The 18,007-nt window shown below is 39.0% G+C and overlaps 1 protein-coding gene across 1 annotated transcript in view; it reads left to right on the top strand.

The window, feature by feature from the left end:
* Positions 1-17,741, top strand: part of LOC137290340 (protein draper-like) — a 28,796-nt gene extending 11,055 nt beyond the window's left edge. The window contains exons 5-11 of the mRNA XM_067821190.1: positions 864-1,013; positions 9,933-10,082; positions 13,804-13,953; positions 15,165-15,311; positions 16,405-16,542; positions 16,768-16,867; positions 16,964-17,741. Of these exons, the coding sequence (XP_067677291.1) occupies positions 864-1,013; positions 9,933-10,082; positions 13,804-13,953; positions 15,165-15,311; positions 16,405-16,542; positions 16,768-16,867; positions 16,964-17,165 (1,037 nt within the window). The 3' untranslated portion in view covers positions 17,166-17,741. The remainder of the gene's footprint in view (positions 1-863; positions 1,014-9,932; positions 10,083-13,803; positions 13,954-15,164; positions 15,312-16,404; positions 16,543-16,767; positions 16,868-16,963) is intronic.
* Positions 17,742-18,007: the final 266 nt, after the last annotated feature.

Raw genomic sequence — 18,007 nt, 5'->3', positions numbered from 1 at the left:
GGTCGATGAGCAGCCTTGTATTTCAATGTCAGGTTCAGTCAACGAGAGAGTCGTTTCCGGATGTTACTTTATTGTGCCATGTTGATAGATAGCTAAAACAATTAGTAACAGCAGATGCACACAACTTGATAAAACGCAAACTGGAATTGTGCTTGTGTGGCGATCATAATGACAATGTAAGAAAACATCTGGTAAATATGAATGTATTTGCAAGATGCGAGAGACATGCTTTATGGAAAGATTTTGTAAAACAACAGAACAAAGCATGCTTACGTGGACCTTTACTGGAGATACAGATACAGGGTGGGTCCCAGCAATTTTTCATAGTTTTTCTTCAAACTTCACCAAATAGGTTATGTAACAAATAGTTGCCACGGCCGCTGTTGTAACCAGGGCGACCTGAGAGTACATGGTTTTTATTTCATACCGCAGTGTCGATTTTATAAATGTACGCATTTTGAATACAAACACGACTACCTTTGTCAACAATTTCCGCAGTGTCTAGATAGACCAATGTTTCAAAACCAGCTGCTATGTTGTGTTCTGTGTCAGCACACCATTGTAATACTTACAATATCTGATTCGTGCATCGAAGAAGTATGGCGAGGTAGCCCAAGCGACCTACCTACCTACCTACCTACCTACCTACCTACCTACCTACTTCCCTACCTACCTACCTACCTACCTACCTACATGTACAGAAACAGATGCTGGTAGTTCCTTGTGACAATTCTTAGATAGTTTTATGAAGATTTTATGATCAGGTATGATAACTGACTTTGACCAAGGTTTATTCTTATAGCGTTTACGAGTACATAGACTTTGACAGAGTGTTATGTTGCTTTTTTCCATGTCGTACTCAGCATGTGGCTCTGGAAAATACGGTGCTAACTGTGCCAAGGACTGCAGTTCACGACAGTGTATGACGTTTTCGTCAACATGTGACCGATTCAGTGGAGCCTGTCCTGCTGATAGGTGTAAGGATGGATGGACGGGGTTGGACTGTACTACAGGTAATGTGAGGGACATTAATGACTTAGTCTGGTATCACATAATATCTATCTACCTGGCGTAATGAATATGCGACTCATATATCACTCTATGTTTAAGAAATACGGCATCCGTGAACGGCCACCTCCTCGTGGTGGGTGCTGGGTCACGCCAAGAGCCGTTCAAAGCCCCGTGTGGACCCGGGTCAACTAGGTCCATAGCACCCCATTGCTGGTTGCAAGGAGCAACCGAATTGGGCAACCTGTTTGCCGTGGGTTGCGTCCCGTGTCGGTGGAGGACGGTAGTCTGGTGGTTGAGGGCAGCAGGAGCCTGAACCGTGTTCCTGTTGCTCAACACACCACTTTGGCCCTTACTTCACCTAGACGGGTGGTAGAATCGGCCCGATTCTATCAATCGGCTGGTCACGCCAAACCCTGTGTGTATGGACTATACTTATTTGTCATCACACAAATTGGATTTATTAATGTTAACCATTGGGTCTTGGTGAAATTGTTCATAAAAGATGTTTAAACTTTTGAACAATGATGTTTTGCACTTTGCCTAGAGTCCTATGCCAGAAGGCGGTGGCTCATGGGCCAATCTGGTGGATTTGTTATTTGTAACACTTCTGCTGGAGTATATCATCCGAGTATCCTTGGTGCTGCAAGCTGGAGATCCGCTTGCTCTAGCATTTTCCCTGTGATACTCCATGGTGGGTGGGGAGCTCGGATGATGAAATGAAAAAAACAATAACCATGGCGTATGAAACCCCCTACAAAAAACAAAACGTCTCCTTGAAGAAGATCATACTGATACCGACCTTAGACTGTCCAATCCTACTGAATACTGGCCACGTTTTCTAGTTGTTGAGACTGAAGATAGAACACCCTTGAAATTAAACCCTTTTGCTGTGTCGAAGGGTATCCAAGGCATTGCTGGGGACGTGAAAAATATCAGAAGATTACGTTCTGGTGCACTCTTGATTGAGTGTACCAAAAAGCAACAGTCAACAAACCTGTTAAACACTAAGACATTTGTCGGCATTCCCGTCACCATCATGGCACACAAAACGCTCAACACGAGTAAAGGAATTGTACGGGACCGCGATAGATTACTCGCTGACATGTCAGAATTAGATATTGCCTCTGAAATGAAAGATCAGGGTGTTCTTTATGTGAAACGATTCTCAACTCGTAAAAATAATGAAACTGTCACAACCAACACTTATCTGTTTTCCTTTTCCATACCTTCTGCTCCAAGATCACTCAAGGCCGGCTATTGCAATCTAAATGTTGACACGTACATTCCGAATCCTCTCAGATGCTTCAAATGCCAAAAATTCGGACATGGTGTAAATTCTTGTACATTATCCGTTGTGTGTGCTCGCTGTGGTGAAAAGACACACACAACAGAGGATTGTGACAGTTCTGTTACAAAATGCACCAACTGCTCAGGGAATCACCCGTCTTATTCTAAAGAGTGTCCTTTGGAAACAGCAAATGGCAATAAATAAACTAAAGTTTACACAAAACATCAGCTTTGCTGATGCAAAGAGACAAGTGTTAAGCTTAGAACAAACAGAAAGCTATGCTTCCATTGCCAGAAGAGCGCCAGAAACAGCATCTAGAGTACCTACAGTATCCACTACCTGTCAGACAAACTTGACTTGGGTCAAAACGGATTCCCCAAACCTTTTCTCACCCGCTACATCTACTCAAACACGAGAATCACTTACTGGTACGTCCCAAATACAATTAGAAACATCCCCTGATCTAGAAACATCTTCTCTGTCATCGACAAAGTCTCAGCAAAGTCTCAGTAAAATTAAAGGTAAACAGCAAGATTCTTCAAAGAAACTGAGTGGGAGAGCCCCGAAAGGGTCACAAAATAAAATTCAGTTATTCAATAAATACGGATCGCTTGAGGATATGGACGTGTGTGAAAACGTCCATTCTAGGGCTCACAGCTTGTCGCCCACCAAAAAAGTGCGGGGTAGATCCCCAATAAACCCCCCAAAAAGATAGGTTATCAGAATAATCTTTTACAGTGGAATTGTAGAGGTCTAAGGACTAATTTTAATGAGTTGCAGCTCTTAGTCCAGGATTTAACACCATCAGCTTTCTGTCTGCAGGAGACCTATTTAAAACAGACAGATACTTTTGACCTGCGTCATTACAAGGCATATCATTGTTTTTCACCTCCGGGTGACAGGGCCACGGGAGGGTCTTCCATCCTAGTCAAACAGAACATTATCCATAGCCCTGTTTCACTTACTACTGATCTTCAGGCCGTTGCAGTGCGACTAACTTTGCATGTTGCGTTTACATTATGCTCTCTCTATATTTCTCCGTCATCAACGTTTCACAAAACCGATCTTCAAGTGCTGTATGATCAACTCCCGAAGCCCTGTATTATAATGGGAGATCTGAATGGACACAACCCACTCTGGGGTAGTGTAACTACAAACACTAAAGGTAAATTACTAGAAGAGTTTTGTTCTGATAATGATTTATGTATTTATAATGATGGTTCCAACACATATTTACACCCTGCTACAGGGACTTATTCTTCTCTCGACCTGTCAATCACAAATTCAGAATTACTAAATGAATTTGAGTGGTCAGTGCACGATGACCTCTGCGGAAGTGACCATTTTCCTACTATTCCAAAGCCTGTAACTCCATCAGATGTACCTCCATTATCAAGGCGGAATTTTAAAAAGGCTAACTGGGCTTTGTTTGAAACACTGTGTGATGAAAAACTTAAACCCGAACGTTTTATTGACACTCCCGATGCTATTAAATGTTTTTCGGATGAACTAAATTCCATAGCTGATGAGTGTATACCAAATTCCTCTGCGGTTCCACACATTCGAAAACCATGGTTCAACGATGAATGCAAACAAGCTAGGAAGGCAAGGAAAAAAGCAGAACATTATTTCCGTCGCCATCCTATGGTGCATAATTTAAATAAATTTTAAATTTTAAATGCTAAAGCGCGGCGTACTTATAAGCAGAACAAACGCCAATCTTGGCACAATCATGTATCCAAAATACATTCTCGGACACCCAAGTCCAAGGTATGGAACATGGTCCAGAAAATCAAAGGTAAAGGTACTAAATCTGCTGTCCATCATCTTAAACACGGAGATCAATTACTTACTGATAAATTAGATATTGTGAATAGACTGGGCGAAACTCTCGCTAAACACTCTTCCTCTTCGAATTATACACCTAAATTTCAGCAGTATCAAAAACAACAAGAAAAGAAAATTATTAATTTCAATTCTGATAATGGGGAAGATTATAATGAAACTTTCTCTATTCATGAACTCCATACTGCTCTTGATCAAGCTCATGACACTGCTACTGGAGCTGATAACATCCATTATCAGCTCCTGAAGCACTTACCAGAATCCTGTTTAGAGACGCTCTTGTCAATTTTTGATGATATTTGGACTTCCGGGAAATTTCCTTCTTCATGGCGTGATGCTATAGTAGTACCCATACCTAAACCTGGACGTGATCATACGGATCCATCCAATTATCGTCCGATTTCATTAACTAGCTGTGTTTGCAAGACCATGGAACGCATGATAAATAATCGACTTGTTTGGTACTTGGAAACAAATAACCTTATCACAGATATACAATGTGGTTTCCGTAAAAACAGAAGTACTGTCGATCATTTAGTGCGTTTAGAATCATTTGTTAAAAACGCGCTGATTAATAAACAATATGCTGTGTCTATCTTTTTTGATCTTGAGAAGGCATATGACACAACCTGGAAATATGGTATTTTAAGATACTTACATGACTTCGGCTTGCGAGGTCGTTTGCCTCAATTTATTGCGAAGATTTTAAATAACAGACAATTCCAGGTCCGCGTGGGCTCTACCCTGTCTGATCATTACAATCAGGATCAGGGTGTTCCACAAGGCAGTATTTTGTCAGTCACTCTTTTTAGCATCAAGATGAACAGTTTATCTAAAGTTTTAAACGATTCAATTGATGGATCGTTATTTGTGGATGATTTTAATATTTCTTGTCGTGGTAAAAATATGCATACCATTGAACGGCAATTGCAGTTGTGTTTAAACAGGATTAATAAATGGTGTCTTGAAAACGGCTTTAAATTTTCTAAATCGAAAACTAACTGCATACATTTTTGTCGTAAATACAAACCACATAAAGACCCTGAACTGTCTCTAGATGGGACGCCCATTAAAGTTGTGAAGGAAGCCAAATTCTTGGGTCTAATCTTTGATTCACACTTAACGTTTTTACCACATATTAAATCACTTAAAACTAAATGCCTGAAAGCTCTTGACTTGTTGAAAGTGGTTTCAAATTCAAAATGGGGAGGGGATCAAGCCACCCTTCTCCATTTATATCGATCACTCGTTCGTTCTAAACTTGATTATGGCTCTATTGTCTATGGTGGAGCCTGCAGAAGCAACTTAAAACTATTAGATTCAGTCCATCATCAAGGTCTAAGATTTTGTCTTGGCTCCTTTAGAACTTCACCTGTTGACAGCCTGTATGTCGAGGCTGGTGAACCATCTCTTTGAGCAGCGACGTATAAAATTAGCTTTACAGTATGTAAACAAAACTATATTCAAATGAGTCCAACCCTGCATATAACTGTGTTTTCAATCCCCTGTATGAGGATTTATACAATAAGAAGTCTTCTCTTGTTCCGCCTCTTGGTTTAAGAATAAAACCACTTATTTCTGCTGCCAGCATTGAGCTGGAAAAAATAGCTCCTTCCCGTCTTCTTTCTTCTCCTCCTTGGCAGTTGGTTAGGCCACAAGTTGACCTAACATTAACGACATTTAAAAAATCAGAAACTAATGAATTACAGTATAAACAAGAATATAATCAACTGAAACATAAATATAGCAATTATAAATCTTATTTACAGATGGGTCCAAGGACGGTGGCGCTGTGGCTTGTGCCACTGTCATTGGATCCAGAACAATATCGTCTAGATTACCAGATAAGAGTTCTATTTTTACAGCAGAAGCTAACGCCATACTAACAGCTCTTAAATATATTCAAAGACACCCTAAACGTAAACAGTATATAATATATTCCGACTCTCTTTCTTGTCTTCAGGCCATTAAAAATATCTCTTGCAAACATCCACTTTTAATTGAAATTATTGAATTGTATAATAAGCTTGCCACTGGCCAATACGACATCGTCTTTTGTTGGTTACCCAGCCACGTAGGCATTTCTGGTAACGCAATGGCCGATCTTGCTGCCAAGGCAGCACTCAACAAATCTGTGACACCACTTCTTATTCCATACTCTGATTATAAAGCTAGCATTAGAACTTACATCCGTGATCTGATGCAGAAGAAGTGGGACACCCAAGTAGGTATCAATAAATTACATGAAATAAAACCGTATATTGGTTACACCTACTTGGGTTGTCAGTCCAGATTTGAAGAGGTTATTTTAAGACGATGTCGTATTGGCCATACTAGATATACTCATGTGCACCTGTTAAAAGGTGAGGATCCTCCGTTTTGTATCCCTTGTGATGAGAGAGTCACGGTCAAGCATATTCTGCCTGACTGTGTTGAATTCTCCATCACAAGGGATAAATATTTTACAGTTAAAACAATGAAGGATCTTTTTACTAGCGTTAATTCATCTTTAATTATAGGTTTTTTAAAAGAAATTGATTGTTTGATGGAATTTTGAATGTTATGTTGTGTAAATAGATGTATTTTAATGATTGGTAGTTTGGATTAGTAACTTGAAATGTTGGTGGCTGTACCCTCAAAGGGGGTTGAAGTATTGTAAAATTATTGTCCTCCTGAGAGGGTACGCACGTCCACAACACTCACAGTAAATTTAAGTCTACCACGATTTTAATCGTAGTATTCATGTGATTTTAATTTCGGCTAACTTTTCATACAATCGCCAGCAGCTGAAGGGATAGTGTAAATCCAACTAGGGACTATGTAGGTAGCAAAGGTACTGTAAGTCCCCATGGTTCCTAGTGTGGTGATCTACCTTCTGTTTATGGCGATCCATAGTCTGTTTTTATACTGTATTGTCTAAATAGTGCTATTAGTTTTAACTTTCCATGCTAGTTTTAATTGAAATTGTGGTATTCTAGTTGTTTTACTGTCCTTCGTCGACAGGTTTTTATAATGTATATATGCTCTTTTTCATTGTTGAATGTTCTCGTCACGATATGGCTGAGATATTGCCGATGTGACGTTAAATATTAACTCACTCACTTAAGAAATACAGTTCGCTTTACCACCTATATAAAAGTTCAGGGAGAAAGTGTGCTTTATTACAATATACTTGGTGGTAGAGCGAACTGTATTTCATTTCTAAGATGCCATATCAAATACTTACCGACGATCAATACAATTCACAAAAGAAAAAATAAAAGAATGATGTTGTGGAAGGCATAAATGTACCGTGCATGGTCCTCGCTTACTTAGGCTTACTTACAGGCTGTTCTATTGATGTGTCAGACACCCCATGTTAAGACACACTCTTCCGTTGAAACAATCGAGAACACGTTTCAATATTGTTTACGTTCAGGTTAAATATCTTTTCTTTAATATTTCAAATGCATTTGTAATTTTCGTAAACCGAATGGTTGCAATTTTAGTTCTAACATATTTTTAATCAGTACATCTGGATCAAGATGACATGTCACGTGATATACCACGAATGTTGACATGTGACTGTGTCGAGTCAAGTTGAGGCGTACTTTCCGTCGAAAATGTTGATGGATATATTTCCACCGGATAGATTTCGCTGACTGGAGCAACTGTACACAATGAAATGAGTGCTAACCGAGTTAGTAGCACTGTATGAAACTGCAGTTTGCAGTGACAACTGACGCGAATGGTCTGGGGCGAGGTAACCTGACGTGAAGCGACGTGATCATATGAAGAAAATGGCGGAGACAGTGCATAAGCAGGCGTGTTGTTGGACTGTAGAATATTACTGAAAACCATTCGCTGAGCAACTGAGGGTGTTGTTATGTAACCTTTTTAACGACTGTTTGTTCCTGTGACCAGTAACTGACATGATTCCCAGTGCACCAACTTCGGCCTCGGGCAACTTGTAAGTGCTGTAGAGCGGACACAGTAGTTTGTGTACTTTTGTGATAAACACGCTGCTTTGGAGATTGTTGACATCATTGTTTTTAGAGTATTGTCTTCCATGGATTGCTGGGAATACCAACGATCGGCGTAGGCTTTGATAAGGACGCTGAAGGAAAGAAGTATTTGATAGATTTCATTTTTTTTATCAAGGTACAGACAGAGGCTTTGTACGGGGCAGTTCGCATCCTTTGTCTCGTACATCCGTGGCTGTTTAGACTTTTTACGGATGTCAATGCCATGATGAGTCTTGTCGGACTCATTGTATGTCGTGCGGAAATATTTAGCCCCAGAAAGCTCTTTCTGATAAACATCCACTTTTAATAGAAATTTTTAATTATATATTAACCTTTCTACTGGCCAATACGACGTCGTCTTTTGTTGGTTACCCAGCCATGTCGGTATCTCTGGTAACACGATGGCCGATCTTGCTGCTAAGGCAGCACTCAACAAATCTGTGCCTGGACTTTTTCTCCCATACTCTGATTACAAAGCTAGCATTAGAACTTACATCCGTGATCTGATGCAGAAGAAGTGGGACACCCAAGTATTTATAAACAAATTACATGCAATAAAACCTTATATCGGTCACGTCTACTTAGGTTGACAGTCCAGATTTGAAGAAGTCATCATGCGACGATGTCGTATTGGCCACACTAGATATACACATGAATACCTGTTGAAGGGCGACGATCCTCCGTTCTACATCCCGTGTGATGCAAGAATCACCGTCAAGCATGTCTTGCTTAACTGTGTTGAATATTCAATCACAATTAATAACTATTTTAAATCACGAACCAGGAAAGGATCGTTTTAATAATGTTAGTTCTAGTTTAAGTATTGCATTCTCAAAAGATTTAGATTTGGTAAATGGATTGAAATAGATACATATTTTATGATTGGACGTTTGAATTAGTAACTTCGAGTGTTAGTGGCTGTATCCTCGAGGGGTTTAAAGCACTTTAAAATCATTGTCCTCCTGAGAGGGTACATCCAAAACATTCAAAGTACATCCAAACGTTCCACTGTTTTTAATCCTTCCTTTTTAATATATGGCTAGAAATGACGAAATTGCTAACGGCTGAAGGGATGATGTAAATCCAGCTAGGGTCCATGCAGGAAGCAAATGTACTGTACGTCCCAATGGTCCCTAGTATGGTGATCCACCTTCAGTTGTTGGTGATATATAGCTCGTATTTCATATTGTCTTGTCCAAATAGTGATATTAGTTTTAACTTTCCACACTAGTTTTAAATTGCAACTGTGATATTCTAGTTGTGTTACTGTTCTTTAACGACAGGCCTTTATGAAATAGATATATTCCATTATGAATATATATATTCTATGGCTGATATGGTACGATATGGCTGAAATATTGCCGATGTGACGTTAAATACTAACTCACTCACTGTCGGGGGACTGATTCGAGAGTGTGCCTAGCCGATGCGGAAACCCCATCTTTATTTTGAGTAAGGCTAGCATCCGGTTACTAAGGTTACGTTCGATTATGATGGGTCGGGCTGGAATGGCGCAGTGCCGCCAACACATTGTGACGTAATGCAAAAAAGTGGACTCTATCGTCTGATAAAGTATTGTCGGTGCCTTTGATCTCTCACCGAAGCATCTTAGAAATTTCATAGAAACAGATGCTGGTAATTCCTTGTGACAATTCTTATATCATTTGATACTGATTTTATGAACATGTATGATAATCGACTTTGACCTAGGTTTATTGTTGTAACGTTTATCAGTATATAGACTTTCACATAGTGTTATGGGCTTTTTTCCATATCGTATTCAGCATGTGGCTCTGGAACATACGGTGCCAACTGTGCCGGAAACTGCAGTTCTCCACACTGTAAGATGTCTTCCACCACATGTAACCACATCAGTGGAGCCTGTTCAGGGCATGGATGTGAGGCCGGATATATGGGGACAAACTGTACTACAGGTAATGTGAGGGACATTTATGACTAGTATCAAATAATTGTTACAGTCTACATGAGGTTATAAAGTGTTAATTCCAAAACTTCTCCGACCTTTATGGCAATTGCATATTTTGCTGAATAGTCGAATTCAATTTCCAAAAGGTGTTACTTTTCCATTGTCATTCTACATTTAAACTTATTACCGGGCATAATTTCATGAATATGTGACCTAGATATCAGTTTATGTGTTGCATATGTATACATGTGTATATATGTGTGAGTGTGTGTGTGTGTGTTTGTTACAGTGTTATCATTTGAGAAACTACTTGTCTGTCTGTCTGTCTTCCTGTCTGTTTTTCTATCCGTTTATCTATCTTTCTATCTAGCTTTATATTCTGGAACTTAGCAGCATAAATTTGATAATTTATTACAAGCAGTTGCTGGAAGGCCGGGTGGAACAACTTAGGAATGGCCCTCGAGTCCTAACTTGACACAAAGACAAAGACGTTACAAAGACATATTTTATATCATCGGAAACATCTCGAGGGGATGAACATGAACACGAAAAGTTCATTTGCCAGTGTGTGCACGTGTTAATAAGCTCACAAACTGGCTCTGAAAATGCATTTCTGCAGAAATTTCTGGCAGAATATTTTTATTTCACTACCAGAAGTATCTTCATTTAACAAAATTAGAGAGCATAAGTAATGATACTGCTGCGTGAGTGGTAGTTTCATGTTTATTCCAAGTAATAAGCACTTAACGTGATCAACGGATCTGATATTTTTGTTTCGCTACCAGAATTATCTTAGTTGAATAAAATTAAACACAATCGTTAAATAATTTAATATAGACTTTCTTTAAATGATGTCGTTTTCCCTGTTTAAAGCCTATTACCAGTACCTCTATTGGGGTGCATTCTCTAATCCCAATAAGCGTACATTGTTTTTGTATGCGACATGGGTTGAAGGGGAATAGAGACGAAACCGGACATATACTACATACATACAATAATAACAATGTAAGAAGTGTGAGCCATAATTTGAATTCATCAACATGCCCGAAAAGACCAGCGTACCAGATGCGACGATAAACAATACCTATGTGACAATGCATCAGTGTTCAAAGTGACAATACCCGCGAAGATGTAATTGCCTCGTTGAAACAATGATATATGCCGAGGGTGACCACCTCTAGCAGCAATGCACACCCTTACTCGCTGTCTCAACAATGTCGTCAGGTGTCAAATGACGTCATTTGGAATCCTGTTCCACTCGTTCCTCAGGGCGTCTGCGCGTTCTTGTCGGTTCGCTGGGGCTCGGGGTCATCTTCTCACCTAGCGATTCAGGTGATCCGACAAGTTCTCTATGGGATTTAAGTCGTGTGAGAGTGCTGCGGAAGAGTTGCCTGTTGCTGCTAACGATGAGATGGTAGTGCCACGTACAGAGAAATGCAATCTCTGTATCTCTGAACGTTCACGTTTTCACGTATTACTGCCGTTGATTTCCACAAATTCCTCAACATACCATCACACCACCTCCTCCAAAATGATGCACTTATTGGACGCCGTTCGGAGCTAGTCTTTCACCCTACCGAGAGAATATTTGCAGCCGACCATCATTATGGAGTGAGTGACTTATAATATAAATAAGGTGATGCTTGTGTCTCAGGACATTTCCCGAGTTTGACTTGACCAATCAGCTTTCATTTGCGAAAGAGAAAATAGCTGTATCGACTTTTACAGTGCCGGTTATGAATGGAGCTTACGTCACATCAAAAACATATTTTGACAATGTTCTCAATTAAGACATTAACAAAACATTAAACCAACTATTGATACTGTTTTACTTTCAATGCACTCAAGTAGGAGATTAGTATTTTTTAATTGTAATCTGTCCGTGGCAAAGAATACCCAGAAATACTAAACTGATTCCATGTGATGTAAAGAAAACAGCAGGCCTTATAATATTATATGCAGTTACCACTGCATATAGGTTACAAAAACAGGTATTCGCCAAAAAGATTATAGGCGTTGGTTGTTTTTTTCTGCCCCATTGACAGCACCCGCCATGTATATGACTTTGTAGAATGACATCACACAACACATGATGGGACATGTAAATTATCCAGACTATCTAAAGATCACTGAAGGCGAAAATCAAAATGTTAAACTCTTCTTTGCCCTGCTTCTGACAAACAACCTTTCGCTGATGCACTTTTTATTGTCTCTATAATGTTAAATTGCATAGTTTCAACAACGTTTGACATGTGTGACTTTATTATTTTCACTCAGTAGCGTCCCCTAAAGATAGATGACAAACATTTATAACATGTAATAAATGCCGTTTATTGACGTCATAATGATGCTGTCGTCGTTTATCGACTTCAGTTTTGGAGAAACTAGGACTCACCGTGACTATGCATTCTAGCCCATTTTGACTCAAATAATTCAGTGGAAAAAATCAGATTTCCTGCCCACAGAATGTCTTCACAACACAATTATTTGTACACTTGTAAGTGTCAAGTACTGTTTTGAAACTGTGACAAACTTAGGTTTTGTAGACATAATGTGATAAGGGTATTCCAGAAGAATGGTGTTGTATCCAGAGTTGATCCAGCGTTAATCATACGGTTGATACTGTTCTGTGTCCTGGACGTTTAAGTTTTGGAAAATTATCTTCTCCATATCTAAGTACCAACTTTGGAAATTGCTCTATAAGTGCAGAGTTTGGTGCATCAAAGTAAGACTTGTTCTTGTGTGACAGATCAGATATTGTAGGAACGAGAAAAACTTATTTTCGCACCATATGTCAAACGTGCAAAGGAGTGTTTGAGTTTGTTATTCTTGATAAGACTTGGATGAATACAATAATATCACTGACGAGACATGTTCCAGAAGACCGCCTTTAAGGAAAGGAAATCGATTCATTGTGCTTTCTGTAGGTTGTAAATTTTTACCTGGGTGATCTGTTGTGTTCAAGGCTAAAACCTAAGACAACAGAGATGATAATTTGTACCGGCTTTACCAACAAAGAACGTCATTGTCATGGACAATGCTCCGTATGATAATGTCATATAATATTGACCAGTATCTGATAATATTACGATCATATAATATTGAGTGCGATTTGAACCCGATTTCACTGATCTGGGGTATCATCAAGACATTGCGTGGAATACCGCAACGTTAAAATGGCATACGTCATGTCCAATCTAGTCCACAAATCCATGGCTAAAAATTCACAAAACGCACAGCAAAAATAAGTTTAAAATGTTGTGGAGCATCAGCACTGACTCCGAAGTGGTTTACAAGAGATCTCTGTCAGTCCTGTCATTATACGACTGCATTCCGCAGTGAGTCCATGTCCGATTGAGAAGCACAGTGTGATTGGTTTTCATACCATCCCTCACTGACAAAATAAACATTGCACGTGCCTCTCGCTTACCTGCCTGTTACATGAGCTATCTCCACACCTATGTCACAAATCGTCATATACTTTCTGAAAAGAACAATGGTTTGTTAAACATGTTTCTTTTTGTATTTTCTAGACTTATGAAAAGTCGGTATGTTTTTTCCTCTTTAATTTGGCGTTGTTTGTGTCATTTACGATTACTGCTTTTGGGTTAGAGTGCAAATCACTGGGGGATTTTTGCTCAAACAAACTGTTACAGGGATGATAATAGATTTCAGTCATGAGTTATCCGTGAGTTGACTTCTTTTGGATTATACTATATCCTCCCCAGTGTGTGCTTTTGGAACATACGGTGCCAACTGTACCAGAAACTGCAGGTCTCGACACTGTAAGATGTCTTCCAGCGCATGTGACCACATGAGTGGAGCCTGTCCACATAGTGAATGTGAGGCCGGATGGATGGGGACAGACTGTACTACAGGTAATGTGGTCTGTAATGGAGTACGTAAGTCATGGATGAGATATTGGCGATGTGAGAAATAGTGTTTTAAGGCTGCATGCTAGTTTTAAGTGTACTTATGCTGTAAACTACAGTCTGTCTTGGGTCAAGTGACCTACTTAAGTTCAATGACTAAATAATTCGAAATAGGGATATATGTACACAACATAAATTAGCCACATGGTCTTGAAACTTGAAAGGTGACGTTTTACTGATCATTAATTGATTAATCATTTAAAAAGATGTTTAAGATACTGTCACTGATGTGGAAGGAACGGTAACTGGATGCAGGCCATAACATAAACAGTATCTCCGGTTGACCTCGACCTCCGCCGTGGCCACACATCATTTCTAGGTGTCGGTATTCATGTACAAGTGTTTCAGTCTCAACGTTGTGCTGTGACAAGATCCCACATCAACTTGATAAGATTAATGTGGGAATTGTATTACGGCGTGGTTTATACTTTGATATATATATATATATATATATATATATATATATATATATATATATATATATATATATATATATATATATATATATATATATATATATATATATATATATATATATCTAAAATTGTATTACGGCGTGGTTTATACTTTGATATATATATATATATATATATATATATATATATATATATATATATATATATATATATATATATATATATATATATATATATATATATATATATATATATAGATGTGTACACTGGATTAGATTTTGATGTTTGGAACATTCCGTACAACTGTGGCGTGTTATTTAATTATTCATCACACAACTGTGGCGTGTTATTTAATTATCCATCACTCTCATTTGAACCCAGTCGGACTGCCCAGTTGGGTCCATACATGTAATTAAGTCCCCATGGTCCCTAGTATGGTGATCTGCCTTGTGACTTATAAATCTTAACTCACTCATTCCCAATCCGACTGTAGTTGTTCTACTGTTCTGGGCAAACAACAGGTAGATCTAAGTATATTAATGTTTTATTTGCTGTTATTCACATTCACATTTCCTCACATTTGCATTCATAAATTTGCAAATATACACTTTCCACTGTCGCGATATGACTGAAACACTGTACATATGCCTATAAATTCTTATTCACTCACTAATCGGTCACATAAACCTCTTCTGTGTGTAAGAATACACGTCATGGTTTTGTACTTTCTTGTACTCTTAGCTTGTCCAAGCGGAACGTACGGTTCTAACTGCAGCAAGTCTTGTGATTCACGTCAGTGTAAAACTCCTCCGACCACCTGTGATCACGAGTCAGGAACCTGCCCCACAGGATGTTGGGAAGGATGGATCGGAGGAGACTGTACTCAGAGTAATGTATCACGAACCTAACCTCGTTCGTTTATACCCTTAGAACGACGTGCATTAGTGCACTTAAATGAAAGCCGCCACTAACCATAATTATTTGTGTGATAAAACTTGTGCCATCAAGTACTAAATGTACTGGGTACAGAAAAAGAACAGAACTGTCCAAAGTGCTATGTCATACAACGACTTGCTGAAGAGGAGTGATATGGGCAAACAACTTGTCCCATAGCGCTATCTCTAAACGATGATCAACGACTCATGCCACATCTGTAAGGTAGCAGATACAAAGGTCTGCACCATATTGTTACATGATTTGCGCCAAATGCGTGCGGCAACATTTTCGATGACACGGCAACCAGATGAGAATATATGCCATGGCCATACTGTACGTACCCACAGTGAAGGGCAGCCATTTTCAGATACGTACCTGGGTGGTATATTGTTCACTATATATCGGAAACAGTGATCAGGAGTTACCTGCTGTAAGGTCCATTACAGAATTAACCTGCATGAAAGTTATGGACGAGTCTCGGTTTTCTACGTTGCCTTCAACGTTTGCAATGAACTAGATATATGAGGTGGACGGACGGCAGTGAAGCCTATTTCACAGACGGAATCTCACAGACATGTATAACAGGTTAAATGCAAAGTTTTCCAAGACATGGCAATTGGCTGAAACCCTCCAACTAAAACGCTTTTTCAGTATGCACAGTACTGACAAACACGTGCATGTTCCACTGTGTGAACCATACGTGTAGTTTTTGTATGTTCAGGATGTGGCAGTCGCTTTGCAAAATCGGAATCCTTGAAATAGTCAAAAATGAAATATGTAACACAATTACTCGTAGCTCAGTAGCTATCCACATAACACTGACAACTCACGATAAGTAGTTTCACCTATCATTCCTCAAATAATTAAATACACATTATGTTCAGTGAAAAATATTCTAGTTATAATTTGATGCAAAACATCCTTGCATTAGTGAAACATAAAATATGCTCCACGCTCTAGTCTAAGATACTTGATATGACGTGTCATAATTAAAACATGTTCTAGTACCATCTGATTACTTAATACCTGAACTGCCTACCTCCAGGATGCAAGCCTGGAACTTATGGGCCTGACTGCAGTCGTTGTGGATACTGTGACGTCACGTGTAATGTTGAAGATGGACGTTGTCCAGGAGAATGTTTGGATGGCTTCACTGGTGACCGATGTGATGTAGATGTCAGAGGTTTGAGGATTACTCAATATTCTGGCTTTTATATGTTTGAAATGAGAAAAAATGCAAATCATTATCTTATCACCAAGTGTGTATGCTGTTAAAATTATCTATAGATATGATTAAATACGGTTTATGTTGACAATGCTATATATCATATACATTGTCACCTGCAGACTTTATATCATGACATATGCAAAGTATCGAGGTAAATGAATGTATTTCTTATCATTGTAGACTCTGTTGTCAAAATTGGCGTCATTGGAGGGGCTGTAGGAATGGCGGTCATGCTGCTGCTTGTTGTTGGGTTGTTCATGTGCCTGCTGAAACGTGGAAGGTAACCTTCTATAACATGTTTCATGATTAAAAGATTGATACAGCTGCTTGATAAGACCAACATCTGTAACATTTCCACCATACGTTTATGTTGCAGGCTGAAATGGATTTCCTCAAATGGACCAGACCCAAAAGAAGGAAGAAAGAAAGGTTATATTGAGGAAATTCCTGCTCATACGCCAACTCCTGGATCGGAAAACCCAGACTATACTGAACTGAATGATGTCAGCAGGGAAAGAGAGGAGAAATCACCGTACGATGTCATTCAGAACCAAGTGTATGAAAATAATATAATTTGAGACAGATTGTATGTATTGTACTGCCAATAATCTCAGAGGTATCCATTATAATCAGGTCTTATCGAAGTTCTAAGGTCACAATTTGACACTCAGAAATCAATAAAGAAATAAAGTGCGAAGAACTGATGGATAAGTAAAAATAGATGTTTGTTCCGTTGTTCTTAAATGATCTGTCTGGGTCCTGTATTCAACTGAAGAGACAGTTATAACCTTTGACCATACACGTAAATAGCATTGAACGAAATAAGCACGCGGTAGAACTGCATCTGATATATTTCAGCAATTGATGATTGAAACAAGTGATGGAGACAAGTCGTAGATGCTATCAAAATGTCACTGCGCAGAAGAAGAAAACACGACTATTATCAAATATAGTAGGTTCGATGTAAAACGCACTTAGAATTATTTAACGGGTTTATTAATTTGTATCACATCAACACTGTTATTATGTTAAGCATAGTGTATCCGCGTCACCAGCAGTGTCTCTAGTCGTCACCGCGTTTGAACAAACATGTGCATAAAATTGTCATAATTTGCTTGCTTGAAGGTTTAATAAACTCCAGCTTCAGATTCTAATCCGTGTCGTTTCTCCTTCTAGACTTGTCCTTAGTCACGGGCAACCCATCTACAAAGGTACATTATCTCCTTCCCACTGCAAGTTAAAACAAGGACAGTATAATGGCATGTGGTGTGACATCATCCTGTTGGAAAATGGGGAGATTGTTCACTGTAATCTGACTGCGGAATGAACGTCGTTAGATTCCAACGCTACGTGGTACTCATATTTATTGGGTAAGAGTGCTCAAAATGTTCATTTTGTACTCGCTCACTCTCTGTGAAAG

Source organism: Haliotis asinina, chromosome 7 (assembly GCF_037392515.1).
Source record: "Haliotis asinina isolate JCU_RB_2024 chromosome 7, JCU_Hal_asi_v2, whole genome shotgun sequence".
In the NCBI taxonomy this organism is placed as follows: Eukaryota; Metazoa; Mollusca; class Gastropoda; order Lepetellida; family Haliotidae; genus Haliotis; species Haliotis asinina.
The sequence above is the reverse complement of the archived record's forward strand: the minus strand, read 5'-3'. Positions and strand labels throughout refer to the sequence as shown.